The 15,168-nt window shown below is 38.5% G+C and overlaps 1 protein-coding gene across 2 annotated transcripts in view; it reads left to right on the top strand.

The window, feature by feature from the left end:
- Positions 1 to 14,293, top strand: part of LOC115015362 (myelin-associated glycoprotein) — a 14,430-nt gene extending 137 nt beyond the window's left edge. The window contains exons 2-12 of one of the 2 annotated variants that reach the window (XM_029442571.1): positions 362 to 448; positions 661 to 869; positions 1,387 to 1,537; positions 2,589 to 2,743; positions 3,729 to 3,885; positions 6,863 to 6,999; positions 8,249 to 8,387; positions 9,453 to 9,555; positions 10,969 to 10,987; positions 11,940 to 12,017; positions 13,577 to 14,293. In XM_029442571.1, coding sequence (XP_029298431.1) covers positions 400 to 448; positions 661 to 869; positions 1,387 to 1,537; positions 2,589 to 2,743; positions 3,729 to 3,885; positions 6,863 to 6,999; positions 8,249 to 8,387; positions 9,453 to 9,555; positions 10,969 to 10,987; positions 11,940 to 12,017; positions 13,577 to 13,663 — 1,284 coding nt within the window. In that variant the 5' untranslated portion in view covers positions 362 to 399 and the 3' untranslated portion in view covers positions 13,664 to 14,293. The remainder of the gene's footprint in view (positions 1 to 361; positions 449 to 660; positions 870 to 1,386; positions 1,538 to 2,588; positions 2,744 to 3,728; positions 3,886 to 6,862; positions 7,000 to 8,248; positions 8,388 to 9,452; positions 9,556 to 10,968; positions 10,988 to 11,939; positions 12,018 to 13,576) is intronic. The other variant, XM_029442572.1, reaches the window with a different exon arrangement.
- Positions 14,294 to 15,168: the final 875 nt, after the last annotated feature.

Genomic DNA, 15,168 nt, shown 5'->3' with positions numbered 1-15,168 from the left:
TTCACTTTAATATTTCCTGACTACTAAATGTAAACATCTGGCAATTAAGTAAAATTGATATGTTTGGAAAACACTGTAAAATTATGTTTCTTGTGAAAGATTAGTGGCAATTTATCTCTGTATGGCGTTTATTTCTTACCTCTTGGAGTTGGCATTGGATGTAGGGCTACTGGTAATGCAAGGCATAGTTAGAGGTTATTTTAAGTTATTTTATTAGTTACATTAGCATCCACAAAATGTCATATGTAAAATTCTATTTGCTTATAAATAATATTCTTTCAGCAAATGTAAAGGACGTAATCTTCTGCCTGTCTGTCTGTCTGTCTGTCTGTCTGTCTGTCTCTGTTTAAATGATCAATAGTTATCTTGGATTTAAACTCTTCATCTCATCCAGCTGAGATGGCCATTGATCTGTCAGTTGTCACTTTCCTCATCGCTCTGATGCAAGGTCAGTAGTTGCCTCATTGGTATTTCAAAAGGCGGAAGTGTAGTTTGTTCAGTTCTAGTCAAATTAAAGCTTCCTTATTTTTTAGAATAATTTATAAAATTAAAAGAATGAAGTTGAATGAATGTGAAGGAGAAAGATTGTGGTAGAGAGTATGTGCCGTTGCTTCTTCACCATAAATCTGCATTTTAAAGTCTTACATTTTGCCCCTCCAGGTGTCTTTTGTAAAACTTGGGATGTGATGCTTCCCCAAAGTATCGTGGGCATCACTGAGTCCTGTGTCACAGTCCCATGTCGTTTCGAGGTTCCAAACAATGAAGAAGCAAACATCCTCCTTTGCTCAGATGGTGGTATTTGGAAGAAAGGCAGTTTGCGCGGTCCTGTCGTCTTCACTGCACAATCTCCTTATGTTAACGTCATGCAAGTAGGTTGTCTGTTTTACCAGCCCTAACAGCGATGCTGGTATTGGTGTGTGTGTGTGTGTGTGTGTGCCAAGGGGCCATCGGTCGCCCCCACTTTACGCTGCTGTGTTTGAAATGTCTTACTCCTATTGGTGTGATGATAAAAGACAACAAAATCCTATACAATTGCTGTTTGTGTACGGATTAAGCAAATGCAATAACATCATTGTGCTTAATTAAATTAATATATATACATAAAGTATATATGTGTGTGTGTGTGTGTGTGTCTGTCTGTGTGTGTATACATTTACCAGATACACATTGTGTATGATAAGTGCCAAAAGGTGAGTGATAAGCAGTTACACTCAGATTTTGACAATTTAGTGCAAGTTTCTAACAGTTTTAAATAAGGAGGGAATGAGTGGTGACTTGAGCGTATGATCCACATCATCCTCATCTTCTTCAAAACATTTGCGTATTTGGTATCTTTGGAAACTTCTGATCTTCACAAGAATTTAAAATAAAGTTTTGTGCTTTTAGGGGAAAATTGTCGGGGACTTAACGAAGAAGAACTGCACCACAATATTCAACAGCTTGCCAAAGAACTACAGCGACGTATACTTCTTCAGGCTTGAATGTTTAAAGCTCAAGTACAGTTTCAGTAATGGAGTCATCATTAATAGCCGACCAGGTATGAATATACGAAGTGATCAGAGGCAGTTAAAAATGGTAACTTGTACAACCGTCTTAATTCTAAATGTAAAAATATATGACAATAAGTTATTAATTAGTTTGAGTATTTGGTGACGGGAAAGTATAAAGTCTGTTTGATTGTCCAGATGATCAGAAAAAAGACCAGACTTTGGAAGGAACTTACAAAAAATTTTTTTTGAGACAGTTCACACATTATTATGATTCTGATCAACTGTTAAGTTGATAATCTTTCCACTTCAGAGTCCAACCAAAAAACCGAGTCTCTTTGAAATCTACATTGTTAAATGAAAAGACCTCAACATAATATTGAACAAAAGTAATCATCGAATGATATCAACCAGACTTTGTATGTTGTTGAAATAAATAAATTGTTGAATGGATGTTTCTCTTAAATCTACGTCTGACTTATTTGTCTGCCCTGTGTTAAACTTTAAAGCAGCTATAATCAATATTTTCATTAAGAAAATGGATCAAATGACAATGTTTAGTGGGAAAGCAAACAAACCCACGGAGAGACTCTGCAGCTCTCAGCTTGTTGTTTTGGTTTTCATCATTCACAACTTTACCGTTTTAGTTCAGGTTTCAGTCAAAAAGCTGTAACTGTCAAAGGCAAGTCGAGGCAAATGTATTTATACAGACCTAAAGGCCTATGTGCTTTACAGATTACACAGGCACAAAAAACAAATGATAAAAAACAAGAAATAAAGCAAAAGCACACAGAATAAAAAGAAATAGAACAAACTAACAAATACATACATACAGTCAAAAGAAGATGTATTAAAAGCATGGGTAAACAGGTAGATCGTTAGCTTGGAATTAAAGGTATACAGCATTTGGAGTGTGGAGCAGTTGTCACCTAAATAAATTATATTTCCCTCAGGAGTTGGTGAAGACCAAAACAAAGTTAAAAGAAGAATTGATAAAAACAATATTGGCCTTAACAGGTGACCATAAACATGAGTCTAAATGATTGCTGATGTTGCTCCGTGTGTATCTGTAATATTTCATATCTGATTCTTCCTGATCAGAGCTGCCTCCCTCCCTGCTGACCTCTGTGGGTCAGGTGTCAGAGGGAGCCCAGGTGAGGCTGCAGTGTTCAGTCCCAGTGCCCTGCTCCCTCCTTCCCCCCTCCATCACCTGGCTCCCCCAAGACATCTCCAGGCAGGAGCAGACGCAGATGCAGGTGATGGATCACTCATTCATTCGTTCATTCACAGTGGTGGACAAAGTGGACATTCATACATTCAGGCTGCTCAAGTATAAATCGGATGTTATTTTATAATTTTCATAATCTCTTCAAATACTTCCCTCCCTCTCTGTGGCTCTCAGCCCCAAGCCCATCGGTTCATTCTGAAGACAGAAATCATTGAAGACATTTCACAAATATGTAATTACATTTTTAAAATGGCAAAAATGATTTCCTAAAACTTTACACTTTACTTTCTAGCACATGTTACTGGAGGAAATATTGCATTTGTTGGGGATTATTTATGAAATAGAACTGGTGTGTGTTAATGTTAATTGGGTTACTTGTTACTCCATAGAACACTGAGGCTCATTGATTGTTTTGAATAGTTTTTGGATCAACCAACAATGGAGTTCTGGAGGTCCTGATAGCTCAGCTGGGGAAGAAGCAAGTTCAGTAATAGTCTTATTTTAAATAACTTATTACATTTTTTTTCTTTGCATTATAAAAAAAGACAAAGAAATACATCAAATACATCAGGTTTGAGATACACACGCATTACATTCAAGACGTACAAAACATGTGATCATATTATAAAATATGGTGCGTTATTATAGATTAGACGACCCAACTTTATATAAAGGAGGTAATATTAGCTATACTTTACTATATTTTATAACTATTATATGATATAATTAACTACAATATCATATTAATAGTGGGAACAGTCTAAATAATTTTATTTTACATTGTATACACATTTTGCCGATGATATTGGCAAAATATCTTTTTATTGCTATATACTAAAAAGATAATTCATTTATTTATTTTACAGTATCTTAATTATGATCCTTTTTTATAGATTCAACTGTACTTTGATTATATATAATTGTACTATATAACAAATTATTATTATTTAAAAAGGATATGCACTGCGTTTAACATTTCAACAATTTAGGTGTTTTCTTCTCTCTTGAAGCAGAGTGTGGAGGATGGACGCATTAACATGATTTCCACACTGACCTTCATCGCCTCAGCCGACCATCACAACCGGAGCATCTCCTGTTCTGTCTCCTACCCGCTGACAACAGGGGGCAGCAGCCGGTCGTCTGCAACCACACAGAGACTCAACGTCCTGTGTGAGACGCTTTATCATTTATTTGAACCATTCACAGGTGGAAAGAGTAACACAATGGGAAATAAAATCCCGGATATTTAAATCTGTTTAAGAAACTACAAAAGCGTATTAAAAATGTCCTTAAGGAGAAATGTTTTCTCTCCATTGCTGACAGTATACTCCGCATGGCGATTTTATGATCATCCATTTGATACTTATGGAGAGTTAACAATGTTTACATCCATCCATCCATCCATCCATCCATCCATCCATCGTCTACAGCTTATCCAGGGTCGGGTCACAGGGACAGCAGCTCCAGTAGGGAACCCCAAACTTCCCTTTTCCAGGCCACATCCGCCAGCTCCGACTGGGGGATTTTATCTTCAGTCGGACGGCTTCCCTGACCACCGGTGTCCACCACGGTGTTCGAGGGTTACCGCCCCTTGAGGCACCTAAAACCTTTCGACCACAGCTCTTCACCACAGCTTCAGCAATGAAGACTTTGAACATCGCCCACTGAGGTTCAATGTCCCCCAACTTCCACAGAGATGCCTGAAAAGAGATGTGAGTTGAAGATCTCCCAGGACAGGGGCTTCTTCCAGATGTACCCAATTCACCCGCACTACCCGTTTGGGCCTACCAGGTCTGTCCAGAGTCTTCCCCCACCCCTTGATCCAACTCACCACCAGATGGTGATTAGTTGACCGCCCCTCTCTACACCCGTGTCCAAAACATGCGGCCTCAGATCAGATAATACGATCACAAAATTAATCATTGACCTTTGGCCTAGGGTGCTCTGGTAGCACTTACACTTATGAGCATCATTAAGTTCGAACATGGTGTTTGTTATGGCCATTCCGTGACTAGCACAGAAGTCCAACAACAAACGACCGTTCAAATTTAGATCAGGGAGGCCCTTCCTCCCAATCACGCCTCTCCAGGTGTCTCCATCGTTACCCGCGTTCACGTTGAAGTCTCCCAGCAGAACTACGGAGTTCCCTACTGGAGCCCTATGCAGGACTCCATTCAGGGTCTTCTTTGAAGGCCGAATACTCCGAGCTGCTGTTCGGTCCATAAGCACAGACACCAGTCAGAGTTCCCCCCCCCCCATAACACGAAGGCGTAGGGAGGCGACCCCCTTGTCAACCGGGGTAATCTCCACCGTAGCGGCGCTTAGCCGGGGACTTGTGAGTATTGGGCCATATCTGTGCAGAACAATTACCTTTACTCTTAATAGTTGAAATAATTTTCTGATTTGTACTTTTACTTTAGTAGGATTTTGAATGCAGGACTTTTACTTGTAACTGAGTGTTGGTACTTTTACTTGAAATATCTGAAGACTTCTTTGACCTCTGCTGAGGGTTCATTAGATGAACAATGAAATAGCAAATAATTAATAATATCATCCTCTACAAAAAAAAATCATGTTTATTTTTAAGACTATTCTACATTAACGGTTATTTTTTGTGAAGTAATGGACAGGTTTATCCCTTCAACCTTTTAAATTATTCAAATTGTCCATTCTGAGAAGGGAAAGTCAGACTTTGGCAGTGGTGGAAGTGACATATTTTACTTAGGTAAAAGTAGTAACAACACAGTGCAGGAATACCTTTTTACAAAATCTTACTTAAGTAAAAGTACAAAAGTCTCGACATCTCAAAGGTACTCACTTTGCACAATGGTCCATTTCAGTATAACTGGATTATAAGTAACAAATAACAAGTAATAAGGGAACTTTACATGTAGTGCAATAAAAAGTACAACATTTCTCTCTCAATTGTTGTGAAGTAGCAGAAAATTGAAGTACTCCAGTAAAGTAGAAGTTCCTCAAAATTTAACTTAAGTACGGTACTTTTTACTTAGTTACTTTCTAGCACTGATACATACATTTTTAAACCTATGAAAAGGATCACAAATAGACGCTTTGATTTGACCAAAGTTTGGGAAACACTTCCTAAGACCACATGAATTGTGCAAATATATTTGTACAAAATAATAATAAGTCCCGTAGATGATCACTGAAATATTTATTGAGGAAAGTTTGTAACTCATTTAGCAACAGAAGTAAAATAGAATTTGTTTGTTTTCTCTTGGAACCTCTGAATCCTCTGCAGATATTGATGATTGATTGATTTATTCATTCACTGAATCATTTGACAAATTCTTCTTCCCGTTTTTCTTCTTCCTTCCTTCCTCCTTCATCATGAAGGCACTGACGCTGATTTATTGACCACAGTGAGACAAGTACAGCATAGTTTGGGAATACAGTCGACTTGTTTCAACATGACTTCCACTCACTTGACCTTAAGGGGATTTTTGTTTCTTGCACAGACGGAAGTTTTTCTTTAACCAGTCAGTGTTTAAAGAACTGAACTTGTCTTAACTTGGTGTTGACGGAAGTAATCAAACAGTGAAGTTTATGGCTGCATGTATGACAACACAAGGGGCCTTTGTTGCTGTACGGCAGGCAGTGGTACTGTGCTGTGCTTCAGATGCTAGAGATAGTGGTGGAAGAAGTACGTAGGTATTTTACTTAAGTAAACGTAGAAATGCTCTGTTACAAGTAAAAGTCATGCATTCAAAATTATAGTATTTTATATATATATATATAGTATTAGCATCACAAAGTACTCATTATGCAGAATGGCTACATGTTTAATTACTTTACAAACTGCTGGGTAGCTTGTGAATCAATAAAGTTTCATCTTATTTTAACTTATAACATAATTTCATAATGTTGCTTGTATTTTGTATTATTAATATGAATCTGCATGTTATCAAATAAATGAAGGGGAATAAAAGGTATAATATTTGCCTTTGAGATGTAGTGGAGGTGAAGTATACTCAAAACTGTACTTGATTACAAAACTTGAGTAAATGTAGTTTCCACGACTGGAACCGCAAAAAAAGGAATCTTCATTTGTATGATCTGAGCAGTCTGCCCATTATTTAGCTAATTATTATTTTAACACCAGATATTACTGTCTGTTTCCCAACAGATGCTCCTAGAGTCACCGTGGCAACCCTCAGCACATCTGTTCCTGTCCCTGAGGGCCGCGTTGTGACGTTTACATGCTGGAGTGATGCCAACCCCCCTGTGAGCCACTACACCTGGTACAGAACCGACAGTGGAAAGGTAACGAATAATCTACTGTATTTACTTCATTCTACTTTATTTATTTATGTGTAGCTACTTTTTATATGTGTATGATCTTTCAAGAACATATATCTTTTCATAATTATTATTATTATTTCACCTACTCTATGTGGTCAAAAGTATATAGATATTGCTCTTCAGATACTTTTGTGGATTTTAATTCTGAAGCTCTTTGTCACGGTTTTGAGCTCGGCCCATTAGCCTCAATGAAGAGGGTCTTAATGCTGCAGCAATGATATTTTAGACAATAATTTTCTTCCAACAACAGTTTGAGGAAGGCCCTTTCCTGTTTCAACATGACAATACCCCCAGGAACAAAGCCAGCTCCATAAAGAAATTATTTTTCCAGTTTGTTGTTGATAAACGTTACAGGCTGCACAGCGCCTCAACCCCATCCAACACTTTTGGGAAGAACTGGAACGCAAAAATCACTTTTTGCTTTTTTTGCTTTTACTGTGAGACAATATCATATGTAGCGATGTCACAATTCACCAGTATTGGCGATAACTGTAATATGTATTTTTTTTTAATATAGATCATGTTATTAATGCACTTATGATAATATCATGTACATAATCAAACGCCTCTTAAATAATTTTGTGTTACTTTCCGTTCCTAGTCTCCCTCCCCCAAAAGCCCAGACACAAATGAGTGTTATTAATTTGCCAAAAAAGAGACAAAGCACACAACAAAGATGAATTTGACTGATATCATTATTATTATTATTTTGTATATTTTAGCAACGATAACCGTGCAGTGAAAATCTGATATTGTGACAGCCCCTATCATGTAGGTGTAAGAGGTGGGAGGGAGGGGAGAGCATTCTGACAGCCTCAGGGAAGAAGCTGTTTCTGTGTCTGGTGGAGCTCGACCGGAGGCTGCGGAACATTCTCCCTGAAGGCAGGAGGCTGAAGAGGCAGTTGTGTTGATGGGAGGGGTCACCCACAAGTATATCCTACGATAAGAGATAATTCACATTTAAGCACATCCTATTCAGTACGCATTACCAAACTCATATTCTCTCAAAAACCCAGAAAAACCTTTCAGCAACTGCACTTCTATTCCCAGCAATCATGTGTCATCAGTAAACACAACACACTTCTTCTCCTGTTGGATTAACACTTGTAATGTATCAATAACATACCACAGAGGCCTCTTATGTTTCTTCCCTAAAATTGGCCTCACTTGAGTTTTTAACTGAAACATGTATCACCTCTCCTCATCACAGTTGACTAAGATGGGTGAAGGAGAATTGCTGATCCTGCAAGTCGACCAGACAGACAACGAGACGTATCTGTGTGAAGCTCAAAGCCAGAGGGGCTCTCAGAGGTCAAGACCTGTGTCTCTGGAGGTCAACAGCACGAGAGGTAAACTTAAAGTCTATGAGCATTCACCTAGCATTCACTGTAAACACAGTGATACTTGCATCGGAAAGCTGTTTTCAGTCTGTCAATATAAATTGTATCTGTCCCTACTAAATAGATAATAAATTAATGAATAAAGACCCTCTCACAAAAAAAGCCCAGTCTGCTCTGATTGGTCAGTGTTTCCGAGTCTTCTCGGCGTATCTGCAGCGTCATTGCAGGGAATAACTATAACGGCACTGAAGCAGCACTTTCTACCTATATATATATAAGTTTCTCTGATGAATGTGTTTACATGTTCTTTACACATTAGTGGAAAAGTGAAAGATTAAAGAATATATTGGAGAAAAACTAGCTTTAACCAATAGGTTTCATAAAACTTAACAAACGGGTTTGTTTATGAAGATTTTGCCAAAAGAATCTGGACTCACGGAGACGTCTGTGTTTTATACGTTAAAAGGTCAATAAAGAGGTTGACACTGTAAACGTAAATACAAGGGTCAATAAAGAGTTTGACAAAGACTACCAGGAATGGGTAACAAAGGGAGTAAACCAGTTGAAGGGCCACACGGGCCCATTGTTGATCTCATACTTTCAAAATATGGCTCTGATAGTTTAAAACATTTACAAGAATGGTACGCCAATGTTATTTCATACTATTTTAATTCTGCTATTTTTATAATGGTACTTCAGACTCATTTACATCAACACCTTGATTATTGTACTGTAAATGCTCTTATTCTGTCTAATCTTGTACTAATTGTTATGTTTTTGCTGTGAAGCACTTTGGGCTGCAATTCTTGTATGAAAGGTGCTATACACATGAAGCTTATTATTATATATATATATATATATATATATATATATATATATATATATATATAAATAGTACAGTTGTGACATTACAACCTTAGGAAAGTCCTGACGGCTTGTTTTAACAGTTTCTGAATACGTTTGCATTTCTCTGTGGATTGAGCGTTTCGATACTTTCCCAGTATTATATAGCAGTGAAGGACCTTTAATAATCTGTTGTCTGTTGGTTTGCCGTATTTTAATCCTGTTTTTCAGGCAGGTGCAACAGCATTGCGCAGGCTAGTCCCTACATTATATGTGGAGTCTTGTTGGTCCTCTACATCCTGACTGTTGTTGTGGTAGTGTGCAAGTATCAAAGGTAAGAATGTAATGACTCCAGTTTGACCTTCTCATTTTCTATTGTTATTTAGATATTACTTGTCATTCCTGGAAAGCCTGAGTTTTCTTACTGTCATATCATACTAATGACAGACGTCTCTCCTCTCTTCTGTGTGTGTGTGTGTGTGTGTGTGTGTGTGTGTGTGTGTGTGTGTGTGTGTGTGTGTGTGTGTGTGTGTGTGTGTGTGTGTGTGTGTGTAAAACACGTTAGAGTCTAACGGTTAAACGTTTATCTGTACTTTTACGGTACAGGTGCCCAGAGTGGCCGTGCAGCACCCTGCAGCAGCGAGAGATCATCAGTGAGGAAGCGAGAAATATACACAAATCTGTATATTGTAATTTATCCCCGAACATGCTGCTCAGAATAATCTCAGTCAGCGGCTCTTCTGGTAGAAGCCAAGCCTCTAAGTGCCAGTGGCACAGCCCAGCTCTGTGTCTGAATCTGCAAAACTCAGTTAGAATAACAAGGAAATAACAATGCTGCTTTAATTACCGACCAAATGTACCGATAAGATTACAGCCAAACATCTCATGTTATTTGGCAAACACAGATTCCACCAAAGAGCATGTGTTAAAATCTTATTTTAATTATATCTGGGTATTCACCCCGCTTCTCACAACATAGCGCTTTCTACAGTTACTCTGGTGTCTTTCAGATTTTTGCAGATTTTCTCTCATCAGAACTTCATGTGAATCTTTGATCATTTTGATTAGAAATCCTCTTGCCGTCCCCCGTGATGCAGTACCACTCTCTGCCAGAATGGTTAATGCGGCGCTGGCGGGGGCGCTGTTTTATGTGATACTGACAGAATTATTATTTACAGATTGCGGCTGTTTCTTGACTTAATCCAAGAGTTTAGTTGGTGTAGATATGCAGGACATTTGTTTTAATTTACAAGTTCTTATTTCTGGGGGACAAATTCCAGACCCCCATTATTACCCCTATAATAATAGTAATAATAATAATAATAATAATAATAGCTCAGGGAAAGGTCTGGACCCCATGCCATTTGCTTTCTCAAAATGTGGCCTCCTGGACAAAAAGGTTGAATAGCCCTGGTCTATGGTGTCGGCCAGTCTGAATTTTAACTTTCTTCCAAACTTGGGGCATACACATTTAATGGGGCTTTGACTTTATTGAGGCCATACAATTTAAAAATAATGTATGCTTAAGATTCTTTGTTTATTATAAATTTTACTCAATATTTGTATTTTATTTTAATAAAGGTTGATTAATATAGTATAGTATATTATAGTATAGTAATAATGTAGTTTAATTATTAAAGTTCTTGAAGATCTGGGAGTGGTGTTTATCTCATCTTGGTGCTCTGCCAAAACAAATCTTTCCTTCGGCTAACATTCCTTCTCTGTTTGTTTTTCTTATCGTCTTTAGTATTTCCAGGAGGCTGAAGGTAAGGGGAAATTGTTCACCTAAACCTGAGAAAGTGACAGGCAGCCAGACAAGAGACAGTGAAAAATTTCCCCCCGCACTGCACTAATATAGTAGATCTGATAAGGAGTTTAGAAATCCTCTGCGTGTCATGGTCTAGTCACTGTCTCGTCTCGCTGACATCCTTCATCCTTTCTGTTTGACTGTAGAAGAAGTCAGAGTGACTAATCTTTAAACATGTGATAAACCTTTTTTTTCTTTAAAAAAGTGACAAATAAACAATATTATTGTCGAATTGATTTTCATAAAATACAAGCACAAGAATATAACGTCTTGAAGAGAAAATGTAATCATACTGCATATGCTTTGTGCATGATAAGTGAGACAGTTTTCCGAATAAGAAAGGATCATATGCAGGAAACATGATAAGGAGAAGATATACTACAAGTTTTACATTTCCTGCCAAAGTTTTCTTTATGTAACAATGACTAGAATTCAAGAATACAAAAAATAAATGCTATTTTGAGCGCATATGTTGATTTTTGACCTCTAGGAACAGTTTACTTAACCTCAAAGTCAAATGTACTGTAGTGTACAGAATGCATATGACACGACCTCATCAAAGTTGCCCTTGCTTTTACTTCCTCTTTTTAAAGCCCCTCTTTCAACATTATACAAAGTAGTGAAATTCTGTCCTGGTATCCAATATTGCTTTCACATCCTGAAATACTGAGCTTATGTTCAATATAAACATCCAATGCTGCGGTTAGAGTTGTTTAAAGTACCTTTATTCCTCAACTTTCCTAAAGTTGTACAGTTAAGTATAACTTTAAATACATTTTATTTGTGCCTGTATCTGGATTGTTGAATGGCAAATCAGTTTCCAATCAAATGTCACTATGTTTATCTTCATGAATGTGAAGGACGATGTCAGCTGGATTAAAAATATCTCTTTCTATTTAAATATTTTTCAGCGGATTGAAGTGAAGGAGGAACACACCAATGCTAATCTTCGGACCACTAGCTTCGCCTCTGACTATGACCAACTCCAGGTATCTGCAACATGAACAATTATTTTATTTTCCACATGAGATACCTAAATGTTATCCTGATGTGCACAGAATGGGTCACATGTGAAAAGTCTGGACAAGCTGCATTTACAAAAATATGCTGTAGTAGATATCAAAGAGACACTGCAAGATGTAAAGGCTCAGTAAAAAAACAGGTTCAAAGCCAAAAGCAGGACTCTGAGAACAGCCCGGTAAAATAAACAGTTTACCAGAAAGAGGCAAAAGTTGAAAGCAGGCAGGCAGGGGAGATGACAATAAAAGTGAAGTGGACCGATATATGTGTTACTGAACTGATGGTGAAGTGGGAACCAACACATTCTCCCTCCCAACTCGTCACAGACTGTTGGTCAGGACCCCTTTGCTTCACTTTTTAACGCACTGGGTACCTCTTAAGCATAACATGGGGGTTTGCCTTGTGTCGGTGTTGTAATGTGCAAAACAAGGCATAAGACTAAACTATAAAGTAACAAAACAGGTGCCTGTAGGGAGAAGCAAAAGCGCTGCAGCAGCCTTAGCTTTATAGACTGGGACTGCCAATTATTCCGAAGGCCAATTATTCTGAAACCCCTATAGCCCGAAAAATGTCCCATTGGACTGAAAGACCATTTGTCCAAAAGCCCATTATCCCGAAAACAAATGACCCTGGTTCCTTAGGCCCACTGCTCTGAAAATACACACTCTCCCTGCAACAACCAGAAGCACATATGGCTCGTTGCCTTCGTTGGTTGGGTTAGTTAGGTTTAGGCATGAAGAGTGAGATTGGTTAGGGTGAGGGTAAAAGTCTCGTGCCAGACGACAGCAGGGTAGGGCGGGGCATGCCTTTTCTGTCATTCAGCAATATGATTACGCATATGTGCTTCTGTTTGTTTCAGGGAGAGTGTATTTTTTTTTTTTCTTAGCAATGAACATTTGTTTTCGGGATAACAAGCTTTCAGACAAATTAGCTTTTGGTACAATGGGACATTTTTCGGACTGTTGGGGTTTAGGAATAATGGGCCATTGGAACAATGGTATGGCACACCGGCCCAGGTGTTCCCAGTTGGTCCTCTCGATCCTGTGCCACCAGGTTTCTGAAAAACATGGCTTTAGGAAAAGTTTGTGGTTTGGGTTAAGGACTCAAAGAGCGTCCTCCTGGGTGAAAGTCCTGCGATTGTTTGACCCAAACATCACCCCCTGACTTCCCCCTTTACTCCCGTCAGAATTACTATGGACACTTGAGGCAGCTCTGCACATGCAAAAGAGACGATAGAGGGGTACGCGGTTCATCATAGTTTGACGCGTAGGGCCACTGACCAAGCTACAAATTATACAATGACAATCAGGGGGGTCAACTTTTTCTCCAGGGCAAAGGGGAACCCAGGTTCTTCTGGTTGAATGCTACCATGGAATAAAAATGTATACATTTGAAAGTAAATCAATCAATCTGGAGCAAAATTTACAGGATAGAGCTATGAAGAACTTTGTGCTTTTGTAATATTTATATGTGTGTTCCTGTGCTCTAATGTGTGTTTATTTGTTTCTTCTTATTTTATCCCAACAAGTATCCACTGTCTAATACGACGCCCTCTCCTGACGTTCTCATCTATGAGAACTCCGTCGCCTGCAAGCCCCCCTCAGAAATCTTCTGATGCCAAAGTGAACCTGAAGGATTTGATTGAAGTTCTTATTAAGGAGGTCTTAAAAATACAAAATACAGCACCTCCTCAAAATTAATTCACTTGTACCTTATCAGCATTTTATATTTCCCATAGCTTTATCTTCTTTGAACAAAATATCCTTTGAGCTCATTTGTGATGTTATGTAACTTGTTTTAGGTCATGTTGAGACTTCTGGGTTATTTAACAAAAGGAAGAGATGCTGTAGACACTGGTAACACTGAAGGTTAGGAGGTTAAGACGTTAAAACCATAGAAGCATGGCGAGCTATGCTGACGTTAACATTGCAGCTTCAGTCAGACTGCTTCAAAGGATCTTCATTGCGACACACTATATGGCGATGTCCCTTCTGCCTCATTCATTTCTACTTTGATGTCTTTGATCTGCGGAGTGACACATAATCTTTGGCAATTTACTGGTGCAAATGAACACGCCGACTTATTAAATGGAATTGTCAAACAATCAGCAGAGGTTGTATTGATGGTTCACTGAGGTGCTAGCTGATGCACGGGTGTAAACTTAATTTTTACTTTCCACCACTTAAATATAATTAATAATGATGTTTTTATCCAAATAAAAAAGTCAATCAAAACATGAACATTATATAATGAGTTTTTGCTGAGTTTTGGTTTCGATGTTGGATATTGCAAAATAATCATTTTTGTGTGTGTGTATCTGTCTGTCTGTAGCTCATCTCGCATACTAATAGACCCATGAGCCTAACATGTTCCGAGCACATGTATGACTGTATCCTCAAGGACCTCTCGTGGCTGCAGTGATTCACAATTTTTGAGAATTAAAAACAAGCCTTACCTAGTCTATTGCAGGCCATATTTTAACATGTGTCGTGGCTCAAAAAAGTTTGGTCTCATTGATGCCATCTTGACTGTAAGGGAGGCGGGAGGGACAATTGAGTGAGATGCAACTCTCATTTTGTTTGGGAGGGGAGAGGGAGACACACCTGCAACATCTGCACTCTGCAGTACACTTTTCTAGTTTGTTTATGTCATTTTATGTAATACGTAAAATATCTATTTTGTACATTCCCTGAGCAAACGTGTGTCCAAAACCATAAAAAACGTTCAATAACAGGGGAGCGAGATGACAGACGAGCCAAACCTGTACGTTATTGAGCTAATGTGATAACAAGCAGACACAGACACGGGGGTGAAAACATTAACTTCTGTCCTGGTTGGAAAAGGTAACAGCTGCATAACATACAGTAACTGACCATGGTGATGATATAAATCCCCTGGAAAAGAACCCAGAATGAGATCAGAGTCATGTCCGGGTCTCAGACAGAATACCAAAGTCCTACATACTCAAGAAATTCCAAAGCGAGCACTGACACGCTGGTTACTTCAAGCTTTGCTTTGATTTCATGCTTCAGTTGTTGTCTATGGTGGAGAGCTGGCTATTGTCTGGCTGCCATGCTGAATTCCTGCCTAATGTGATTACATTGGTGGCAGTATTGTCTG

The sequence above is a fragment of the Cottoperca gobio genome, chromosome 11, assembly GCF_900634415.1.
Source record: "Cottoperca gobio chromosome 11, fCotGob3.1, whole genome shotgun sequence".
Taxonomy (NCBI): Eukaryota; Metazoa; Chordata; class Actinopteri; order Perciformes; family Bovichtidae; genus Cottoperca; species Cottoperca gobio.
The sequence above is the reverse complement of the archived record's forward strand: the minus strand, read 5'-3'. Positions and strand labels throughout refer to the sequence as shown.